Source organism: Taurulus bubalis (assembly GCF_910589615.1).
Source record: "Taurulus bubalis genome assembly, chromosome: 16".
In the NCBI taxonomy this organism is placed as follows: domain Eukaryota; kingdom Metazoa; phylum Chordata; class Actinopteri; order Perciformes; family Cottidae; genus Taurulus; species Taurulus bubalis.
In genome coordinates this window covers 5,395,911-5,418,658 of record NC_136604.1, presented here as the reverse complement: position 1 = coordinate 5,418,658, position 22,748 = coordinate 5,395,911, and the positions used below count along the sequence as shown (strand labels likewise).

The following is a 22,748-nucleotide window of genomic DNA, read 5'->3' as shown; positions in this document are numbered from 1 at the left end:
CAAAATGGACATGTAAGCCAATGGGGGGGGGGGGGGGGGGGGGGTGGAGAGGCAGATCTTGTGCATGAAAAGTGTGCAGAGGGCTGTTACGACAACAGCGGCCCTACTCTTCTGCCTCAACCACCCACAACTAGAACACATGTGTGCCAAGTATGGACGCACTCTGGGTTCATAAAGCATCACTCTCACAGCTCCTGATGAGGTGACATGAAGAGAAGTGCCTGAGGTTCCCGAAAGGCAATTTGGACGACGACCGCAGCGTTTGGCAAGAGACGGCTTCATCAAGAACCACAATACAACTTGTTGGGACCTTTGACCAGGGCGCTAGCCGTTAAGGTTGATGCCTTCATTACATGTCTACGTGCGTTAAGGAAACCGCACAATTGCACTTGAGGAAACATGGGGTCAAGAAAAGCAGAACGCTACGCTTTAGAAGTATCAGCAATTTTGGATTAGACGGCTTCATATCTTTCCACTCCTCAGTGCATATCTCCGCTTCGGACAAAGGGAGAGGGGCATGTCGCTATTTGGCGCTATTCAGTGATACTCGGACCAAACGGTTAGCTGTGGCACGCTTTAACGCAAACACCTCCTCGGACCGGTTTGTCCTCAAAAAAGAAGATCAAAGTTTTACTGTACTAATGTAGGAGAAGAAAAAGTTACATATATTTTATTACAAAACCAAACGGTTTTCCTTGTTTTAATAAACTACAAATTATTCACTCTTTACTTTTTAGAAAGTTCTGCATATATTAGTAAATTATTTCTAAATGTTTCCCGATATATATATATATCAGTGATCGTGTTAACCTATATCTGCTGTTTATTGATCAGGAGAATGCGAAACAGAGTAACAGAACCAGCAATAACAGACCCTCATCAATGATGGCATTTACTGTATATCAAACTCCTTTAAAATTCAAGTGATTGCTGTTTTATGGCAAACACTCCAGACAAACTATAGAATCTGTGATTACAATTTTTGGGTATTTATGCATCATGTAGTGAGGAACTGTGAATGTATTGTGCCTGTCCAAGGCGGCCTGATCCATATTTACTGTATGTACATATCTCTTTTCCCGAAACACCTTGGTCCCTAATCTAGAAAATAATCTGTAGAAACAAAACATGCTTCATTAACTTGAAAAAAGAACCACTAGGTGGCGCTGGCTTTTCACTGTCAGTGTCAAACCACTGGCCTGCTGCATTATATGGTTGAGGAATGTGCAATAAAATCTTGGTAACTTCAAAAGAATAATTGTCATTTAATCTCTTTTAGCAGACGTGTTCATTGTAATTTATGATCTGGTATTCATTAAATTATTAAGCGAGTATCTTCACTAAGAGATTGTTCATGACTTTGTTTCGCCGCAATGAGTCTCCACATTTTAGACGTTTGCGTACAGAGTGGATTTTCAAGCCTGCTGAAAGTTTGTTTTTTGTTGTTGTTGAAAAATAAGGCAACACACAGTTCTAGATCATTTTCTTCCATATTTGGAAGCCTACCTTTTTTTTATGTGTATTTATTTTTATGCCACTGCTACTGTATGAAAGAAGATAATTTACATGATCAACTGAAATATTGAATTGTGTAATCTGTGTCAGAAATGGCAAATAAATTATCTAAATTCAAATGTGCTTTTTTTGTTTAATTCTGCTGATGCTACCTTTAAATGTAATGTACACATGCACGTATAGATACATGTATGTACATAAACACACATGTATACATGTGTGTGTGTGTATATATATATATATATATACATACACACACGTTTATGTACATACGTGTATCTATATGTACGTGTGTGTGTGTATATGTATATATACCCGCTGTATGTGTGTGTGTATATGTGTATATATATATATATATATATATATATATATATATATATATACAGTGTATACACACGTGTGTGTATATATACACGTATAGCTACATACACATGTATACATACGTACATACGTATAAATGTGTATATACGTAGGTGTAAATACATCTGTGTATGATTAGAGTTGTAATAATGTATACTATATTTATGAATATTTTTTTATTTGTTGATTATATTTTATATTATTAATTTACATCCACAAAGTAACAAATGGCAAATAGTACAAATGTACAATATTTTCCTCTGAATTATTGTGGTGTAAAAGGTATGAAGTAAACATTCTTCAAAATTGCTTGACGCTCCAGCACTTGAGTAAATGATACATTCAACCACAGACATTCAGCTAGCTTAAAATTAGCCAAGCTCGTTAATTAACTATTTTTAACTCACGTTCTACAACTTGTTTGACATTAACATGCGTTTATACGGGTTCGTATCATCTGTTGAAATAACAAATGTGTGCACTCCTTTCTCTCACCTGTGTTCACGCACCGCCACACCTGTCGCCCCCCCGTCGCGCCAAAGAAAGAAAGGACTCCTGTGAATGAACATTCCGCACATGCGCAGCAGGCCCAGCAACGCAAAACTTCCTGCAAAATAGTGCTCCCTAACAACAGACAAAGCTTGACACTGTGGATTCAGTCGAAGACGCTTCAATAAAAGCGTTTCACGTTCGCCCCTTCAATGGTAAGACTAAGGTTAATCCTTTTGGTGTGCCGGGAGTGTTTTTGTGTTGCGACGAGCTTCGCGGTCTGGTGCAGCGGGAGTGAGACGCTCTCACACGATGCCGTTGCAGTACCCGCACCAATGGCTGCTGCTCCCGGCTAATTTCTGGAGCGGAAAACTTTCATGCCCAGGCCAAACTAAGTGCCGCTCAAAGCTAGCTCAGTTATAAAACTACTATTAACGCCGTACACGTTAGTCAACAGGCGTGTAAACTCTACGGCGCGTGACACGTAGTGTTTCTATTAGAAGTGACGTATAGCGCGTGTACAGAGCGACTCTTGTCGGCTAACGGCGGTGAGCTAACGCCGCTGTTGAGACGCTTCCACGGTGCCGTCTAAACGCTGGGGTGGGACGCTTAATTCGTGTCTGTCGTCACAGTCTCCCACAGTATCGGTTAGTATTCGTTCGTTGCTGATATCTAGCCTCATGTGTTGACTGTGCAGGTTACGTTTTCCGTGTCCAAACTAAAGACAAACGAGCCGCAGTGTCCCAGGACATTGGTGAGATGTCAGACTTCACCTTCACAGCGGACCGACCCCGGCTGGGTTATTTGCTGGATTCGGCTAACGTAACGGTTGTCGGCTAACATTTGCAGATGTTGACATAAATCTGAACTTTCCTTGAGTTGATGTTGTGCTGTGCCCGTTTGTTTTGTTTGTGTTCTTCTTCTGGTAAACCGTGCTAGTTAGCAGAGTGTTGGACACATAATACCGGAAACATGGGTGTTGCACGATACAGTGGTGTCTGCATCAGAGATGTATTTGTAATCTGCAAACAATGAGGAATGATTTTAATATTGCAGAGTAGCTGGAACCAAACTAACAATCCTCCTATTTTATACATCCTGCAATTTTCCAAATTGTGTAGTTTATTTATAGAGGAAATGGACACAGTGATCACTTGGAACTAATTGCTATCGTATAGAGTGTTTCTGATTAGATATTATTTCAAATATAAGGTTATAGCTCTCACAATCATCGATCTCTAATCGATTTCCAGTCACAGAGCTCTACACAGTTATTAAATGGAAATATCTCTAAAAAATCAACATTTCTATTTTTATAATCGGTACCAAATTGCATTTCTTCACAGAACATTTTCAGGAAATATCTCAGAAAATGAAACCATTTCAAACATTGGATATTTTTTTCTACATGAGAATCTGTTCAAAACCAAACGAGGGGTTCCCCTCAGCAGTGATGTCGAGGTACAGAGAAAACACAGTCGAACCAATCAAAAGGGGACGATGCTCGTGGGAACCATGAGATCCTGAAGAGGACCTGGTCCTGGTCTGTCCGGCTGGTCGCGGAGTCCATCCTGTCCATGCGTTCCCGTGCGCGCACGTGTGCAGACAAAGCAGCAGTGTTCATCTCAAACCGTTTGTCTCTGTCTTTTGAGCAACGAGCAATGCATATTAGTCAAACCCCCGCCGCGTGAGTGAGAGAGAGAGCGCACTATGTTTTGGGGTCAGTGCCGCTGAGGAAGTCCAGAGGATCTGTTTACCTGGCGGCTCCGCGCAGTTACGCAAACGCGTGAAATATCTCGCATACAAAACGCAGGCGGGTGGATCTGCCGCCCGGACATCATCACGTGGCCCCTTTCACCCTTCAAATGTTTTTTAGTTCACTTATACAAGCTTGACATTTTGTCAGTTAGGTAAATGTCAGGTCGGGAGAGAGAGAGGCCGGTCGAGCGAGCGGCAGACAAAACGGGGAGAGATCTTATCCCGCCTCGGGGCGATCTATTGATACGACAGCTTGCGCCGGAGCAGTTAATGCTCCCGGAGAATATGTTTTCGTTGAGTGAAGGTTGGGCCACATGTAAAGTGGCACGCTTCCCTTAATCCCGCGGCAAACACGCGCGTGCTGGGGATTTAGGGCAGCGTCAGTGCGGGCGGGGGTGTTGGGCCATGGGTGACCCGCTTCCACCCCAGTGCCGCCGCCACCTCCCCGCTGATCAGCCCCGCGATAGTGGCGGCTACATTGATGTGCATTTATGAAATACGAGAGTGGGGGTGTGGGTGGGGGAGAGTCACGCGTCGGGACACTACATAAGGCTTGACCCTCCATGTATTCAGTGTATCCTTTGTGCGTAGGGTCCGGACCCGCTGTCCCGGTGCAGAGAGTAGCTGTGCGCGCAGACATGTCGGCTCGCTCCGCTGCAGAGATGGTCGACTCGCAGGAGCTGCCCGAGCTGCCGGTGAGTCTGCACGAGACGTCACGAAATGTTTTAGTGTTTTTCAGGATGCAAACATGATTTTAGGGTGATTCAGCTGCAGTTTGTTGTGCATCCTTTTTTCACAATTTATTATTATTATTATTTTATTTAATATGCATTTTTATTTGTTGTTATTATGTTACAATGTGTATTCACAATACTGATTTTAAGTATAATTGTTTTTCTATAAAGCAAATATGGTTTATGTGTCATTAAATACTTCATGAAAGAATAAATGCAACTCTGAAGTTCAAAAGTAATATGGAAGTATTTTTTGGTATTGAGCTTCAGTGGCTTGGTTTGAAAGAAAATGCACATCACAGTCCTGAAGCAGCAGATTTACAAGTGAAAACCTTTCTGTCAACTTTTTGTGTGTCTTCAGACAAAGAAGCAGAGGCTTGAGATCGACGGTGTACTGGAGAAGGAGCCCAGGTCGGTCTTCTGTGGCATCTGTGTCTGATCTGAAAAAATTATAGTTTTGAATTGACTATTCATTTGAGAGGTTTTTACATCGTCGATTGTTTTTCTTTTATGTAATTGTCGTCTTCGGCTTTTTGTAATTCTAATAGATTAATTTTGCTCTTCCAGTAATTTAGGCGACGACAGGAGTCCAGCTGCGGTGTTGGGTTCATCAGAGCAGGAGAGCTCTTACTCTGCCTTGTCCACAGCCCAGCTTGATCCGGGTAAGTAGACAATGTGACCGCACTGTTCCCAAAAGTAAGTCTTAACATTCCAAGACAAATCCAGCTGCCGGTCTGCTGTGCATTAACGTTATTGCCTTCAGGCTGCGTAACAGACACAGAGCGGACACAGTTAAGGGAAGTGTCTGTACACCAACACATTTAAACTAACTGAAAACACTTCTGATCAGGCATAAGTCTCTCCGTTGTGTAGTTTATTTTCTACAAAAACTTCACCACCTTTAGTAAAGTGTAGTGAACAGTCGCTTCCCCAAGTGGCCTTTCAGTGGGAAGCATTCTGGAGTAAAGAAACAGTACTTATAACCTGCATTCCTTCTGATAGTCAGCAGGACTATAGCATTTAGTAAAGTATTGTCCATTTAGAGTCAAACGGACCATAAAGCAGAGGATCCTTTAGTGCTGTACTCCAGCTCCAGCCTCTCGTGTCACTTCTGGTTGCAACAAACCAAGGCGCCGACGGCCAAAATGCCAAACTCGAGGCTCTGTAACCGTAGCGCACAACTAGCGGGAAAGGTCACGGCGCCGACGCAGGGAATGCTGAAACTAGCGACCAAATTCTACGCCTGGAAGATATTGACCCTTTGTGTGATTGCAGGTGATCAGGAGCAGTCCGACGCGGACAGAGGAGCGGCAACACAAGCATGCGGTGACTCCATGAACTCGTATGCACACTCTGGTACGAACAGAACGAAACACCGCTGTACACCGATGCACATCAAAAGCTGCGACGTCGAACTGAAACATTGTTGTCTTTTTTTCTCCAATAGCTGCCGACTCGACGGGGTCTTCCGAATACACTCAACAAGTTTATCAAGGAAGCAAGTGAGTACACTGCACGTGAACGTCTTGCCCTTTATCACGTTTTAATGTACCACCGATTTTGACATTTAGACTGCCAATTTGGGTGATTATAATTATTCTCCTTTTTCCTCTTTTACCCAAAGAGCGCCTTTTGTATGAATCTCAACTTTGCCGTCACGTGCTACCGCATTAGGTAGATTTAGACTGCCTTTCCTGCTCTATATATTATTCCAATGTTCCTCAGTTACCTCAATGCCCAATTTTGAAGCAACACTCCAATAGTAGCTGTTGCTTTTAAAAGGGGATTTTCATCTTATTCCTCCTCCATAAATGTGACTAATTCAAATGTTATAGCGAGGAATATATATACCGGTTTTGTGTTGCTTCTGTGCTATCCAAATGTTGTGCACCGGTAAATGTAAAAACACAGTTTTGAGCCCAAACGGGAGCCTTTTTTTTATTTTTATTTTTTAACACTACTCTTTCTTTCAGCCCGGCAGTGACGTCATACACCAGCCAGGTGGCCTATCCTCCGCTGGCCCAGTCCACCGTGTACTCTGCCTTCCCCCAGACAGGCCAGACCTACGGCCTCCCGCCCTTTGGTTGGTCCCCGCTCCTTCCCTAACAGCCTATTTTAACACTGTCTGCTCACTAAAAAACAAAACAAAGCTAGGATCACATCCCTTTTTTTTGTCACTCTGCTTTAGAGGCCTTACTGTGCTTTGGCGCTGTCGGAATCAATTTTGCTTTTTGATCTTTGCTTAAACGGCCACACCTCAAACTGAAGGATCCGGTTTCTTAACTTTTGCCCCAGCCTCAGTTATTCACTTCCCTCCGCTGCCTCTTTCATTCTCCGCTTCCATTGCTCTCCTGTCATCTTCAGGTGCTATGTGGCCAGGCATTAAAACAGAGACAGGGCTGCCTGAGGCGCCCTCTGGTGGCCAGCCTGGGTTTCTCAGCTTCAGCCCTGCATATACCTCAACCCAGCCAGCCCAGCTGCACTACTCATACCAAGGCAAGCTGCAACCTCACTCTGACTCACAAGACAACGCTGTCACACCCTCTGCCAACACGAGGAGCTTCTGAAACACAAAGATCTTGCGGTGGCACAGCTCTGTCTTCCTCTCTTGTTGCTCATCACCTCAAATGCTGTGTTGAAATATTTTTTTTTTTAATTTTCCTCTGGCACTGTTTTAGCTGAGCACTTTCTCTCTCCAGGCTCAAGCTTCACAAACGCTAGTGTGTACTCCAGCATCCCGCCAGCTACAGCTGCCACCACAACCTCCACCACAGCGGCCCACCAGGTGAGGGGGTCACGAAGCGTCTCCGTGATTATTCTCATGCATTCTGCTGCCGATCAGTGCAGCGTAAAATAACTTTTTGAAATGAATTACTTGGTGCCTCATATTGTATTACATCAATTATACAGCAGTGCATCTGTCCAATTCATATATCCCTGGGATGAAATTACACAGATAAACAAAGTGGTGCATGAAATAAATATTTAAACCTTTTTTTTTTTTATGGCACGTCAGGCCACCCAACCCCCCAGTATAACATGCAGATATGTACGCAGACCCATCTCAGCTTTAACAATTTCATCTGTAATATTATTGTGTTATGTCTGCAGAGATACAGTTTACAATTTTTTATTTTTTTTGGAAAGCACCAAAGAATACAACTAAATATGCATTTATTTAATGTATTTATTTTATTTTCTTCAAAATGTAAATGCTTTTGTCAAAATATAATTTAAGTAAAATGAAATTATAGTTGCTATTATAAGTATAGCTGATACGTCTCAGACCGAGCCAAAAGACGCTCGAGTCGGAAGGCGTGTTGTGTTACTATGACAACACTGGCAACCATGAGTGGTCATGTCATTACTCGCAGCGTGACTGCCTCCTAAACCGAGTTTGTAATCCGGTAATTTGGATGTTTCTGTTTGAACATGAACACAGTTCCTGATTCATAATTCTGATTTAAAACATTTTGAAAACGCCCAAACAAATCGGTCCTCCTGCCCCAAGGATAATTTTATCTATTTATTTATCTATTTTTTCTTTCTGTTTAATGTTTGTCTGACATCTCATGTTGCTCCCCCTTGATCACATTTTTTGATTTCCTCCAGGAATTTAGCGGCTACAGCTCTGTGGGCCAGAATCAGTTCTCTCAGTACTACGCTCTGCCTCCCAGCTACGTGCCGGCCGGGCTGCCCAGCAGCGACGACACCGGCACGGGAGCCGGCGGGTATTCAGCTGTGAAGTCGGAGCAGGCCGCCTCAGCCGGGCTGCCTCCCAGAGGTAGCAAGAGTACTTTTGATTGACGCTAGTTCTATTTAAACGTTAGAAGCCGGTTACATTGTGGTGGCTGTTTTGACTCTGTTGCCACAGTGAGCGTCCCTATGCGAGTTTGAGCTGGACAGAAGACGTGTCTTCTTCAAGCACTGATTTAGACTTGCTTGTGTTAAGATGCGTCCCCACCGGAGAACCTCCCGGCAGGTGCGGCTCTTCCTACCAGCGTGGCCGTCCCCGCCAGTGCCAGAGATCAGGATGAGGTTGGGCGCAGGAACTCTGTTGGCAAAGCCAAAGGGAAGGGCAAGAGGTCCGACAGCTCCCCGCCTGCTGACGGTGACCTGGAGGTGAGCAAGTCGGCAGTTTCCTCGTCTTTGCACACACAAACACGGTTGTTTGTTTGTCATTTAACTTGGCGGCACCTTTTTAGAGTTTAAGACAAAGCGAAACCCAACAAATCACCACGTTCAGGGTTCTTACGCTCATGGGAAACCTGTAAAAGTCATGCAATTTTAAAATGGTTATTTCCAGGCCTGGAAAAGTCCTTAAAAAATAAAATCCCAAAAGTTTTGGAGAAGTCATGGACATTTGTTATGTTAATGCATTGATTTACACGTTTGAAATAAGTCAAATGCGCTCAAAATATATCAGGCATACACTCTATCTATAAATGTGTATTCTTTTAATCAAACTCTCATTCATTTGTGTCATTCAAGGTTTACTGTTTGTTTAGGAATGCTCATTGTCGTTATTAATTCTCATTATCGTTTTAGCGCATTTTCCTCTGGGATCTGGATGAGACCATTATTATATTCCACTCGCTGCTCACCGGCTCCTACGCGCAGAAGTTTGGCAAGGTTTGTTTCTCTGAATATGCAGAAAGTTCGCCACTCGCGACGCAACAGCGGAAAAAACGGTCTGACTCTTGTGTGTCTGTGTTGTGTTCGTTCAGGACGCGGCAACGGTGCTGAACTTGGGCTTGCAGATGGAGGAGCTGATCTTTGAGCTGGCGGACACTCACCTTTTCTTCAATGACCTGGAGGTACAGTGAGATACCGTCAGCCGCAGCAGGAAGGGAGGCTCACAGAAACCTCCCCCCTTTACTAACTAGTTGTCCTTCCAGTCATGTGGGTGCTTTTGAAACGACAACCAACCAAATGGCAGCTTAATGCTGTGTTGACTCCATGTAGACCCAACAACGTCTCTCAAAACATGTACAATGGTGGTTATTTTCCGTCATAAAAGTCCCAGATCAGTCAGAGAAAACAAACGCTGGTCTCTCTGGGTTCATAATGTCATCTGGAGGCTGCTGCAAAGATGCAGCCTGTGACTATTGACTTGGTACATGCATGTTGTTGTCTTTGTACAAGTGAATACAAGATGATTTTTTAATCAATACATTATTGTATAATAACTCTTTTTGTTTTCTTTCAGGAATGTGATCAAGTCCATGTTGAGGATGTTGCCTCTGATGACAATGGACAGGACCTGAGGTGTGTTTATGAACAGTGTACACACACACACACACACACACACACGTTAGCCATGAGACACACTTTAACATCGTGACTCGGAAGCAGACTTTATTCCCCTTGTTCGAATGAATCACGTGTGTGTGTGTGTGTGTGTGTGTGTGTGTGTGTGTGTGTGTGTGTGTGTGTGTGTGTGTCTCCCTCATTCTAGCACCTACAACTTCTTGGCGGACGGCTTTAATGGTTCCAGTGGTGGCGCCTCAGGAACCACCACTGGGGTCCAGGGAGGCGTGGAGTGGATGAGGAAACTGGCCTTCCGCTACCGCCGGCTAAAAGAGATCTACAGTAACTTTAAAGGGAATGTTGGAGGTGAGTTTGCGTCAGGAACCTGTTGGAATCTGTTTTGCACACGCAAAGTTTGTGTGTGTGGTCTTTGGGCGGCACTATCAAACCCGCTAAAACCTGTGGAAAAAAAGGGCATCGCCTTTTTATGATGTTAGATTTGCATGTTTTTATCCGCCGGCAGTGCTGTTGAGGTCATATTCTAACTTCCGTGTCTTCCAGGCCTGCTGAGTCCCATGAAGAGGGAGCTGCTTCTACGGCTTCAGTCCGAGATCGAGAACGTGACGGACACGTGGCTCTGCACGGCGCTCAAGTCTCTGCTGCTCATCCAGTCCAGGTCTGAACGGTTATTGCTTTTGGGGGGGGGGGGGGAATCTACCGGGTCCCACTCTGCAGCATAGTCATGTGAATTATTATATTTTTGCCGAGTTAATGAGCTTGGCTGGGATTTTCCTGTGCTGGAATTTACTTTGAAAAATCTCAAATCATGTTTTTATTTGGCTCAAACTGGCCCAACATCAATGGGATTGTAAAAGGGTCTGTCCTCTGATTTAAGCGTCTTGTTTTCATCTTTGAGCCCACGTATGTTTATGTGTGTGTGTGTGTGTGTGTGTGTGTGTGTGTGTGTGTGTGTGTGTGTGTGTGTGTGTGTGTGTGTGTGTGTGTGTGTGTGTGTGTGATATATACCAACAGGGGGAAGTGTATGAATGTTTTGGTCACCACCACCCAGCTGGTTCCAGCTCTGGCGAAGGTGCTGCTCTACGGCCTGGGAGACGTGTTCCCCATCGAGAACATCTACAGCGCCACCAAGATAGGTACGCATTGAAAAAACAACACACAATTTATTCTCCTCTTCTGTGGCAGAGGAGTGGAAATCGTGTTAAAATGCTACTTTAGTGATCTTTTGTGGTGTTGCCTGTCACGCAGGAAAAGAGAGTTGCTTTGAGAGGATCGTCTCTCGCTTCGGGAAGAAGGTCACGTACGTGGTGATCGGTGACGGGCGGGACGAGGAGTTTGCGGCGAAACAGGTGAACATTTTAAGGTTTTCATGTCTCCTCACGTTTTTGTGAGTTATTTTTTTTATAGTTTCTATGACAATATCGTGACCACTCTAACCTCCGCTGTACGATAGCGACCAAAGTCCCTCTGCTTTGGTCATCTATCTGGTCTACTATCTATTTGTTTTACAGAGCCGATCTGCACCCACAATCAGGCTTTTGTTGTGATAGTTTCTCTCCGACATAAAAAGCTCAGGACAGACAGACAAAACAAGCTTCCCCTCCATTTTCCAACAGTGACGTCAGCAGCGCTTTTCTGAAAAGTTCAGCGTTTTTCAACCTGTTGCGCTCTCCTCTATTGGGACATATTGACAAAAGACACTGGTGCTGGGGGGGGAACAACAACAACAACGCTATAGGGACACAGGCCCTCAATCTGTCGGCAGTTTTCTCAACAAAGTTGCGTTTGGTGTTTCCTCAGAAGGCTCTTTGTTTGTTTTAAAAGGCGTCCACGTCACACCAAGGAGCTTACAAATCCAGGTGTGAGCGCTACTGATGAGACTGAAACGGGTAAAACCGGACTCTGTGGGGCTGGAGGAGGACCCTGTTGATCAGTTGCTATAGTTACTTAATGTCAAAAGAGGTTACCAGCATGTCCATTCTGCAGCGATGCAAGTTTTTCCGTGCCTGTGTTTTAGCAGCCTGGTTCCAGACTGTAACGACTCGCCACACATTTGTTCATTCAAATGAAATGGAAATTCCAGTCAGAGTTGTATTTTTAAAAAAAAAAGACAATTTAAAAACGCATTCGCTTGACTGTCTGTTCGTCTCTCTGTCCGCAGCACAACATGCCTTTCTGGCGGATCTCCACCCACGGCGACCTCGTGTCCCTGCACCAAGCGCTGGAACTGGACTTCTTGTAAAGGAGGCGGCGTCAAACGCAGCACACCAAAGAGAGCAGGAAAAATAAACACCCGGTCGTCGTCCCGCCGGTCTGTGGAGTGACATTGTGACCTCCCTCCCCTCCCCCACACACATACCCACTCCTTCCCCCCCGAGACGACACGCACTCGCATATTAGAAAATCTGCCCTCGCTTGACGACTTGTGACTCTGCGTAGACGTGTGACGGCAACGCACTGAGGGGCCTTTGGGTCGGAGCTGACCGCCAGAGACACGGACTGGACGGCCCCGGCGCTCCCCTCTCTCCGGCAGCTACCCTCCCCACGGACAAAACTGGCACTGATTTGGACACAGAAGGGAAGACATCCATATTTTATTTTTTCCTCCTTTTTGCTTACGTTGTCTTTTTTTATTTTTTAAGTAGCAAAATGTCCTGCGGTGAAAACGATCCCTCTTCATTTGTATTTCTCTCTGGATTTAGGGTCATTGTTGTTTTGTTGGCGTTCTCTTTTGTTGACTCTTTTTATTTCGGCTCGTGTGGCTGTAAGAATAATATCAAAGCAAATTAGTTTCGTACTCCATCAAAGATTCACAAGTATCAAACAATCCCACGATCACTCTCCCATGCAGCCATTCAACCGTCTAACTCGAGGAACTAAAGGGGTTAAAAACGTGTCAGCTGTCCTGACCGCCGCTGTGTTGCAACAGCAGTGTGTGTGTGTGTGTGAGGGATCTGACCTGTGGTCAGTGAGCGCGTGCTGAGAATCCGAGGCGCCGGACAAACGTCTCACCAAACTGAACTTGTGACACTCGATGACATGAAACCAAAGCTGGAGGCGCCGCACACAAACGGATCAGATCTGCAATGACTCAGCAGAGTCTCCCGCCCCAGTAAAAGTAGAAGCACGAGGCAATTCACAAAGCTGTGTCCAAATCCATTCTACATATTACTTCTAATACAGTATGTACTGCAAAGACTTACGGTCTTTTAGCTGTAAGTATGCAAAAAAGGACATACATGACCTTTTTTATGCTGAGCAGGAATTTACATAATAAATGCGACGATGTGCGAATGTTAAACTTCTCAAAGAGATGAAAAGCTAAAAATAATTTCTAAGATCACTTTGTTTTTGTTGTCCAAGCTCTCTTATGAGCTGAATATCCTTTGGGTTTTGTGAGTGTAGTTTGGTTAAAAACAAGCATTTGAAGACCAGCAGTCCAAAAGCCAAAATGCATTCTCTTTACCGTGATAGAGGAATAAGAGTAACTAGAAATATTGCCATCAAAACAAACATTTTTTTTAAACAACTAACAATCGGTCAATATCAAAATTGTTTGCCTACTAAGTCGTAATTAATTGAGCGCCACTAGAAACGTGGGTATATATTATTATATACGATGACTGCAATACAGTTCTGCTTTGCTCATTAACTATATTTTTACGGGATTTTTTTTCACGTGCAGACATTGAGGTCGACCCGTCCTGTGGGCCGTACGACATGTTACGACTGAACAATACTGAGCCCGAAGAAGACGTCGTATTTACACACATGCAGCTTGACCGTTAAGAATGTGTATATCTGTGTGTTTTCGTTTGTCTCGCGTGACTGTGCATATTTATAGTGTGCCTTTAACCATCATCTGTATGCATAATCTCAAAGGTAAATATATATGTAAGGCTTTTTGTTTGTTTGGTACATTTATCGCTGCGTTGTTTCATTATCCAAAGTGTTATCTTACTACTTTTTTTACCTTTTTAAAGTGTGTGTTTCGTTTCGTTACTCGACTTCGTTTGATGTCATTGTTTTGTCTGCACTGTATTTGAAAGGCCTCCTTCTAGAAGGTAGAAAAGGTTTGAGTGGGTTGCTCAGTGCTTACCGTCGGATGCATACTCAAAATGTTTGTTTTTTTTCTTCAAGAATATATATCTCAATATGGAGTGACGATACATTCACGTTTTTCCACATACATTTACTCAGTCGGCCTTGTATTAGACTTCTGCTTCCTTTTGAAAAGGAGATTTATTTTGTCGCTGTGAAACGCCCGGCATCGCTTGGAGACAATCGCCATCATTGCTCTGAACACGTGGTATTTTTAATGCAGCTCAGATCAGTAAAGGGAACCCGTTTAAATCGTTCAGTCTGGTGAGTAAACGGTAAACGGGCTCATCCTGATGTCCTGACACACAAATGAGAAAACTTAGACCATGTGAAATCTTTGAATTTTTATTTGGTTTCTTCTGCTTATTGAATGTGTTTTCTATGTATTTCTTTACTGCGTCTGCATGTAATGTCAGTTTTGAAGTATATCATGGCTGTTAAATATGTTTAAGGGGATATATTCTTGTCTTTTTTTTTTTTTAATGCCAAATACTGTTTTTTTTTTTTTAAGTGTTTTGTTTTTCTGTATGAAAAAAAAGATAGGAAGTATTTCATCTCATCTTCAAAGACCTGTGAGGACACATTGGGGTTATGTATAGAGCCTGAGTGTGATCCTGTAAACTGAACACTTATCATAATAATCCATGCTAATTTAATTACAATAATCACTATTTTCCTCTCTGTAGGCGTTTAGGACCGGGACACAGTCCTGGAAGGTTTTCCTGTGTACCTTTAGACACTCAATACAGTGTAAATAAACTTTAAAAAGTTTCAGACTCAAGTATCGGTCTTATTTATTACTGTGGGAAAAACTTGTTTACAAGAAATGTTCCAAAACTAGAAGAACCACAAAGGCTTTCAAATGTAGTCGTGCAAAAATTAGTTTATCTGAAGCTTAAAATACATTTTTACTTAATTAATACTAAAAATGACTGACTATGGATGACGAGCAACATCTAATGTGTTTACATTAAGATGTATATACTGAATGTAAATGCATTAAATAGTGTTTGAAGAAAAAATGGCGACCATAACAAGTATCAGAAATGAGGTTTAACTTCTGTAAAATCTCGAGGACTTAACATGATTAACCTTTTAAAGTTGATTAAATGAGTTGAACCATTTCAATGGAATAGGAACGTTAATAAAATATTTAAATATTCTAAATAAATTCAAATAAAACCCCACAATCAAAACAATAAAATGGTTACGTAAAAATTATCGAAGCCGTGTCCATACAACGTAAGATAAGTAATGTATGTATCATTCAGGTCATGTCCATATATAGTGCAATAGGTCAGTTGATAACGTAATAATCGCCCCTATAACTTTCATAACTTTAAAATTTGGCAAAGAGAAAACTGTTTTTTGTTTGTGTGTTCAGTCAATCATTACAATACAATATTCTATATAATATACAAAACAGAGACTGAAAAGGTATAGGTAGAAGCAAAACATGCTTATATATTCCTATCCTAAATTATTATCAATTAAATCAGATAATTAATTCTAAATAAAGAAAAAATTAAATAAATACATATATATTGCCTCTGAATGCTTCCATTCAATTGCTTATATTTTAACAGTAAAAAAAAAAGAAGCATTATGGGAAGGAGGAAGAGTTACAACAACAACAATTTAAAATGTACATATGGCCATTTTCACAGACTTGGAAAAACTGTGAACCTATCCTTTAGAATTAAAAATAATTGTCAGCTTTCGGTGCTTTGGTCCACAGCAGCACCGGTTAATACAGTGAAGACTATTCCAGCAGAATACAGTCGTCCTGACTAGAGCAGCCCAAGAGTCAAACTCGTGAGGTTGAATCTGCGGTTAGTCGGGGAGCGGACCACAAAAGTCTGTGTGACTCAGTCCCACCTCCATGTCTGGTGGCCGTCAAGTGATGCCGGTCAGGAGTAGAAGTTCTCGGCCAACTTCCTCATTCTTTTATTGTACCGCCTGATGTCGGGTGCTGGAGCGCTCGGCCCGCTGCGGTCGGTAACCTCCGGGTCCTCGTGAGCGTCTGATTGCATGTGAGAATCCGTCTCGTCGCCAGACAACATTAGAGTCCTAGTCGGTCCCTGTCCAACTCTGCACTTCTCAGCGGCGTCTCCTTTCAGCTCCTCCTTGGCCATGTTCGGATGGTAGCACTTATAATATATCATTTTCAACAGTAGGCCGAGGATGTAAACCGCGACCACACTGATGGCGGCGATTACGGCGTACCAGGGTGGAATTTTAAAATAAGGCGGTTCGGTGCTCATCTTCCAGCACCACAGAGCGCAGAGGACGGACATGTCCACCAGCACGTAGCCGTGGTACAGCACAGTCCGGTACCTCGTCCTCCCCTCCACCACGTTCAACCAGTCGAAGTACCAAATGAGGCCCACGGTGGCTCGGTAGAGCCGCTCTCCCCAGGGCCCGTCCATGAAGTCCGTCTCGGACCGCCACACGAACAGGAACAGGACGGCCCAGGAGCAAAAGAAGTGGGCGAAGATGAAGCAGGGCAGCGCCGAGGCGAAGAGGGCGAGGGCGGCGAGGCGAGACGAGATGAGGAGCAGGTTCCACAGGAAGTAGACCGCCGACGAGATCATCCGCTGCTTCTGCTTGCCGGGCAGGAAGGAGCGCAGGGAGCGGTGGTACATGGTCACGGAGAAGGCGATGGCCGAGGCCGACCCGATGGCCTTCAACACTGAGGAGGAGGAGGAGGAGTCATTAGAGGAGCTACTCTCATTGATGGAGTTGTCATGCAAGTTTTGAGTGCGTTAAACCTCAGATGACATACTTCCACTCAATGTCTTCTAGAAGATGACCCAGTAAAATACAGAGGATATTTCTTTGAACTTCGGGAAGTCTTTGAGATTTATTTTTGTCATCGGCCCACCCAAATTACAAGAGATCCATCTTTAGATTTCTGCCTGCGTCACAATAGAATAAGATGAATATCCAAAGAACACAGTGTCAACTGTTTTTTTATTGTGACTCCTTTTTATTTTTAAATAGTCCCTCAGACTCAACAGTGGGATCCGTGGAGTATAGAGAGTATCAAAAAGAAAAAAGGAGTGTATTATCCACGTATAATCAGTAAAAAAAAAAAGTAGTCAAAGTACTTGCATTTACAGAAGTGTAATGTTGGAGTTGATTTGAACTATTTGACCTACAATTTGATCGACGACAATGCATCATATTTTGGAAGCAGGTCACGTTCTGTGTGTAAAATGTACTGCAACTGTATAGTCGCCGTGTTGAGTCGATTATAATGGAAATACTTGAACAAAAGTGATCGTTTAAGCACATCTACATGGTGCTTAAATACATTAGTTACGTTCCACTGGTTGAACTGGCCCTTTAAAAGACAGGCTTGTTATCAGTGTGGAGTGTGAAGACATAGAAGAGATGCATTCAGGACCCCACACTGGCCCTGTTAACGGCTACTCAGAGGAGTCTTTCAAAGACACGCTTACATCCATCCTTCTTGAGCCTTACGGTCACTCATGACAGAGTTTGCCCCTCTCTCCCCAAATCAAATCTACATCCATGCAAATCTCCCCTGGGCGCACCTGTCACGGGGCCGAGCTCGCCGCTCTGCATGATGATGGTGAGCATGAGGACGAGCTGGGGGGCGCTCTCCGAAAACGTCTCGATGAGCCGCAGCATGCTCAGGTCGTGGCTCAGGCTCACGGCGACGCCCTGGGGGTCACTGACCCCTGAGCAGGAGCTGCACAAGGAGATCTCCACCACACCCGCGTGCCTGGGGAGACAAAAAGGTTGCGGAGGGGGTCGGGGGGGGTCAAGGACACACACACACACACACACACACAGTTAACATGTAAAATACATTCATTTGAACAGTTTTAACAAAATGCTCGGAAATCAAATCTGAATATCTGTAAAAAAAAAAAGAAGCTGTATATCTTGTGTTGCAACTATTCTTGAGTCCCGTAAATGCATGTTACCACAGAAACGAAACAAAAAACACTCCACAAGTGAAAGAGAGATAAACCCTTCACAAACCAGCTTACACACACACACACACACTACCTGAAGTAGATTCCCAGCTGCAGCACGTGAAGGAGCTTGAGCAGCCCGAGGCTCAGGCACTTCTCCACCCTCGTCTGCCTCGGGGAGTCTTCGTCGCTGTACCAGAGCCAGCTGAAGGCCTGGACGAGCACGGACGAGCCCAGGAGGAGCAGCAGCAGGATGCCGAGGCTCGCGTAGGCCTTTTCCTGGTAGAAGGCCACGACGGCGACTATGTCCAGCGCTATGTCCAGCAGCAGGAACAGCAGGCCCAGACAAATGAAGAGGAAGTCCACGAGGGAGTACTTGAACACACCCATAGTGGCCCCCGTCAAACTGAAGTTCACATGTCCCCCCTCCCCTCTTACACACTTACTGCCGGCTTGAGGAGCGGCTACATTCTTCGGGAGAAGCGCTGTTACTGCGTCGCCCCGCTGGAGAAGAATGCAACTGAAAGTGAGCAAAGGTTCAGTGTTTAAATACTGTGCAACCCGTCCTGTAGGGTTATGTAACATCTTAAAGGCGTACAGTCGTAACATAATCATGACAGTGTACACACACACACACACAACTCACGCTGAGAGCTGTCACTTTAACAATGAAGCTCTGCATTTAAAGTAAGTTACTTTACTGTAACAAAAACAAACAAACACAAAGAGAACTAATTAGAATACAACAACGGTACCACTTTAATGATTGCACATGGCAAATGAGGTAAAATATTAACAACCAGTCGTGACCTTGACTTGCAGCCGTTTGTTGACAAAGAAGTGGATCGACAACACTTTTTTGAACCTTGAACCAGAAACGAATAATGAACTGACAGAAGTTTTAAAAAAACATTTTGAATTCACTTTTAGGAAACTTGAAAAACTTGTGAATAGAGCAGAAACAGACTGCTTTGAATGATGAGTGTAGCACGGTTTGTACACATAGACTGAAGTAAACAGAGACGCTGGACGAGTGACTTCAACCAGCTGAACAAACAGCGACCCGGTAGAGAGATGTCACCTGTCGTTAAATATTGTAGTTCTTTAGGTGACGTTTAAAGAAGTAACACTTGACTTGAAAAAATGTAAAACCTGTCCAGAGGTGTAAAACAGCCGTTTCATACAGCAACAGAACATAGAAATGACAAAAGGAGACCTTACGGTCGCGTCTACATTCAAAGTCCTTCAAATAGGTTCCAGTAGTAGCAGCTGTAACAACAAACACATGTTTTAATACCCCTTATGTAAAAACCTCAGAAATCCAATCTTGCTTATTCAAATGTAAGATTAACTACATGAATTATGATTACAAATAAAATGTAATCATTATGATATTATTTTTTATATTTATACGTTTGTATTTTGGAAATACAAGGTGTTCACACAACAACACAAACCCATACAACTGGTATGTGTTGAAAAAGTTTCCCCCACGACTCGTACAGCTTTACTTCTTGTGTAAAAATAACAACAAACTTTGTAGAAAATGTATCAAACAGCTTTCAAATTCACTTTCAAATTAGCCCTAATTTCAAGTAGAGTTGATACATATGACAATGCATACAGTAAGATCATAACAGCGCAACATGTTTATATAAAAAAGGTAAAATCGTGGCAGCGGCCCTCTTTAATATCTACGTGATATTAGAACATCGTGGCACGTTCAACAAGCAGGTTTATGGTAAATTTGCATCAATGTGATGAAGTGCATCTGGATTAGTTATTTTTTTCAGTTAAAGTTTTTTTGATGTGTACTGATGTATGTACCGCAATAAAAATGCTTTTCTCCATATTGCCCAGCATTCAAATGCTGCGTTTGAGCCTGAAAGCCTGGTGACATTCCAACGACCAAAGAAGCTAAACGTCATCAGTAGGTACACTTTTGCCCGTGACACATACAAAAACAGAAAAGCCAGACATCACGGATGCGGCGACTCCGCTCCATTTGTGCCCTCTGAGTTTCTGATGAAGTAGAAGCGAGCGGCATGGCCGGTCATCCGCTTGTTGAGGTGCTGGGAGAACGGGGCGTCGTCCTGGATGGAGAAGTCTCTGAAGGACACCTCTGCGTCGGGCAGATCGGCGGGAAGTCCCGGGTCCCTCGCCGCCGGCCTCCACAGCTTGGGGTGGAAGCAGCAGTAGTAGAGGGCCTTGAAGAGCAGACCCAGGAGGTAGATGAGAGGTAGAGCGATGAGCAGAGCGAGGGCGTAGGACTCGGTCTGGACCGGGTCCCTGTAGCACCACCAGGTCGTCAGCAGGATCGCCCCGTCGGTGGTGATGAAGGAGTGGTAGATGACGCTACGGCTTCGGGTCTGCCCCTCCGCCACGTTGAACCAGCTGAAGTACCAAATGAGCCCTACGGTGGCCCGGTAGAGCCACTCCCCGCCGGCGCTGTCCATGAAGTCCGTCCCCTGGCGCCAGGCCCACAGCGCGAAGACGGACCACAGCATCAGAAAGTGGGCGGCCGCGTAGCCGGACAGCACCGAGGCGAAGAGGGCGAGGGCGGCCACGCGCGGGGCGATCAGCAGCAGGTTCCACAGGAAGTAGATCAGGGAGGAGCACCAGCCCTGCTTGGCCTTGTCTGGGAGGAAGGAGCGCAGGGAGCGGTGGTAATCCACCACCATCCAGGCGATGGAAGTGGTGGATGCAGCGATGCTCACGACTACGAGAAAAAAGAAAGACAGAAGAAGTGAACACACATTTGTATTGTCAGCCTTCTCCTTGTGGGGAAGGACACCAATCCAGCGAACAGGCACTCACACTGCACGGTCCGGGCCTTGTTTGTGTGCAACATGACGTAGATCATCAGCGTGAGCTGGGGGGCGCTCTCGCAGAACGTCTCGATGAGCCGCAGCATGCTGAGGTCGTGCGTCAGGTAGACGGCGTACTCCGAGCCTCCCTCCTTCCGCCACCAAACCCTGAAGCCCTGTCGTATGGCGGAGATGTGCCTGCGTGGAGAGAGAAAAGGCCCCGTTTAGGGTGCGTGACACTGTAGATCGTGAGAAAACCGCATCACATACCAACCAGCCCGCAGCTAAACGTCCTCTTATGATGGAGAATAGATGCAATCCTGCATGCTTAGCCCCGGTTGTGCTTTTCACACCTCGTTAGCTCACTATGTTGTGCATGGAGTTGTCTTCTGAGTCACTGGTTTTACTTATCGCCACACCTGACATGTGAAGTTTATGGTCATGGCACCTGTCGAATGTTATTAGCTCCTTGCTCTGTGGGAATATCCAGTTGTTGTAAGATGTGACTTTGCATATGACAATAAAAATATCTTGAACCTTGAGTAAGATAAAATAAGATAATCCTTTATTAGTCCCGCGGTGGGGAAATCGCAGGATTACAGTAGCACTGCATACAAGAGACACAGTAAAACAATCAAGTAATATAAATAAAAATAACAATAAACAGTGGTAAAATACAGTAAAGAGAAGAATACAGTACAGGTTACACAGAGAGAGAGAGAGAGAGAGAGAGAGAGAGAGAGAGAGAGAGAGAGAGAGAGAGGCTCTCCTGCAGCTGACCCAAAGGTGCATTGTTTCAGTTATGGTGAGACGAATTAAAGTGTGTTTGCACGGTGAATCAATTAGTGTAGTTTTATTGTGAGGGTGTGCGTCTACCTGCAGAGGAAACCCAGCTGCAGCACGTGCAGCACGCAGGAGAGCTTCACTCGGTCCCCGAAGAACACGGAGGCCCCCTCGGTCTGCGCGCGGAACCCCGGCAGCTCTCGGTCGTACTTGAACCAGAACCAGCTGAAGGTCTGGACCACGACTGACGACAGGACCATGAGGCCGACCAGCACCCCGAACCAGACGAGGTCCCCGCGGCAGTAAAACTCGGCGGCCACCCACACGTCCGAGCCCCAGTCCACCAGGAAGGTGCACACTCCGATCACAGAGAAGGCGAAATCGATCCAGGAGTATTTTGAAAAAGTCGCGCGCTCCATGACAGTTTTTTTTGTTTGTTTTGTTTGCTAGTTGACCAACCGACCTGTTGCTGGTTAGCTACCATTCGGCTAACGTCCTGAACCGTTATCTCCTCCCACCGCGACGCTTCAAGCCATTGAAGAGAGAAGTTACCGACACTTCCACATTTGAGCCACACTTTGAATTCCTTCAAACAGCTGATGTAACAACGTCGCAGGCATGGTTTCAGGGGAGAAAAGGGTGTCAAATAACCGACCCATAAGAGAGCAGCTGGTGTTTGTAATGACCCCCTCTGTCTGTGTCGCCGTTAGCCCCGCCCACCGCGGCTCGTGCGCGCAGCGACGGGTCTCGAACCCGGGATGTAAAGAGTTTAACATGTCGATAGAAAACAACCAATTACATTTACTCAAGTACATTTAAGGTATTCTTACTTTACTGCTGCCTTGTCGTTTTACTCTAAATTCAGAGGCAAATGTATTTTTTATTCCAAAACATGTATTTGATTACCTTTAGAGCCCTTTAGACCATACATTTTAGTTACTGCACGTTGCAGATTCATTTTAATAAAACTAATTATTGTCATTAAC

General features: G+C 44.5%; 3 protein-coding genes across 3 annotated transcripts; 1 reads left to right on the top strand and 2 right to left on the bottom strand.

Annotated features, from left to right (window-relative positions):
- Window positions 1–4,760: 4,760 nt before the first annotated feature.
- eya3 (EYA transcriptional coactivator and phosphatase 3) lies at window positions 4,761–12,528 on the top strand (the record flags this gene model as incomplete). Its single annotated transcript, XM_079232195.1, has 18 exons — window positions 4,761–4,817; window positions 5,218–5,267; window positions 5,424–5,518; window positions 6,132–6,212; window positions 6,304–6,358; window positions 6,830–6,939; window positions 7,221–7,352; window positions 7,556–7,641; window positions 8,469–8,640; window positions 8,809–8,978; window positions 9,405–9,488; window positions 9,584–9,673; window positions 10,066–10,124; window positions 10,315–10,472; window positions 10,668–10,782; window positions 11,139–11,260; window positions 11,373–11,473; window positions 12,286–12,528. The coding sequence occupies 18 exons, from the start codon at window positions 4,761–4,763 to the stop codon at window positions 12,364–12,366; spliced, it is 1,818 nt and encodes a 605-aa protein (XP_079088321.1). The 3' UTR covers window positions 12,367–12,528.
- Window positions 12,529–16,135: 3,607 nt separating this feature from the next.
- Window positions 16,136–18,562, bottom strand: LOC306749231 (XK-related protein 8-like; the record flags this gene model as incomplete). Its single annotated transcript, XM_079232495.1, has 3 exons — window positions 16,136–16,917; window positions 17,786–17,976; window positions 18,267–18,562. The coding sequence occupies 3 exons, from the start codon at window positions 18,560–18,562 to the stop codon at window positions 16,136–16,138; spliced, it is 1,269 nt and encodes a 422-aa protein (XP_079088621.1).
- A 1,589-nt stretch (window positions 18,563–20,151) lies between these two features.
- On the bottom strand, window positions 20,152–22,181 carry xkr8.3 (XK related 8, tandem duplicate 3; the record flags this gene model as incomplete). Its single annotated transcript, XM_079232493.1, has 3 exons — window positions 20,152–20,891; window positions 20,990–21,177; window positions 21,856–22,181. The coding sequence occupies 3 exons, from the start codon at window positions 22,179–22,181 to the stop codon at window positions 20,152–20,154; spliced, it is 1,254 nt and encodes a 417-aa protein (XP_079088619.1).
- Between the last annotated feature and the right edge of the window lie 567 nt (window positions 22,182–22,748).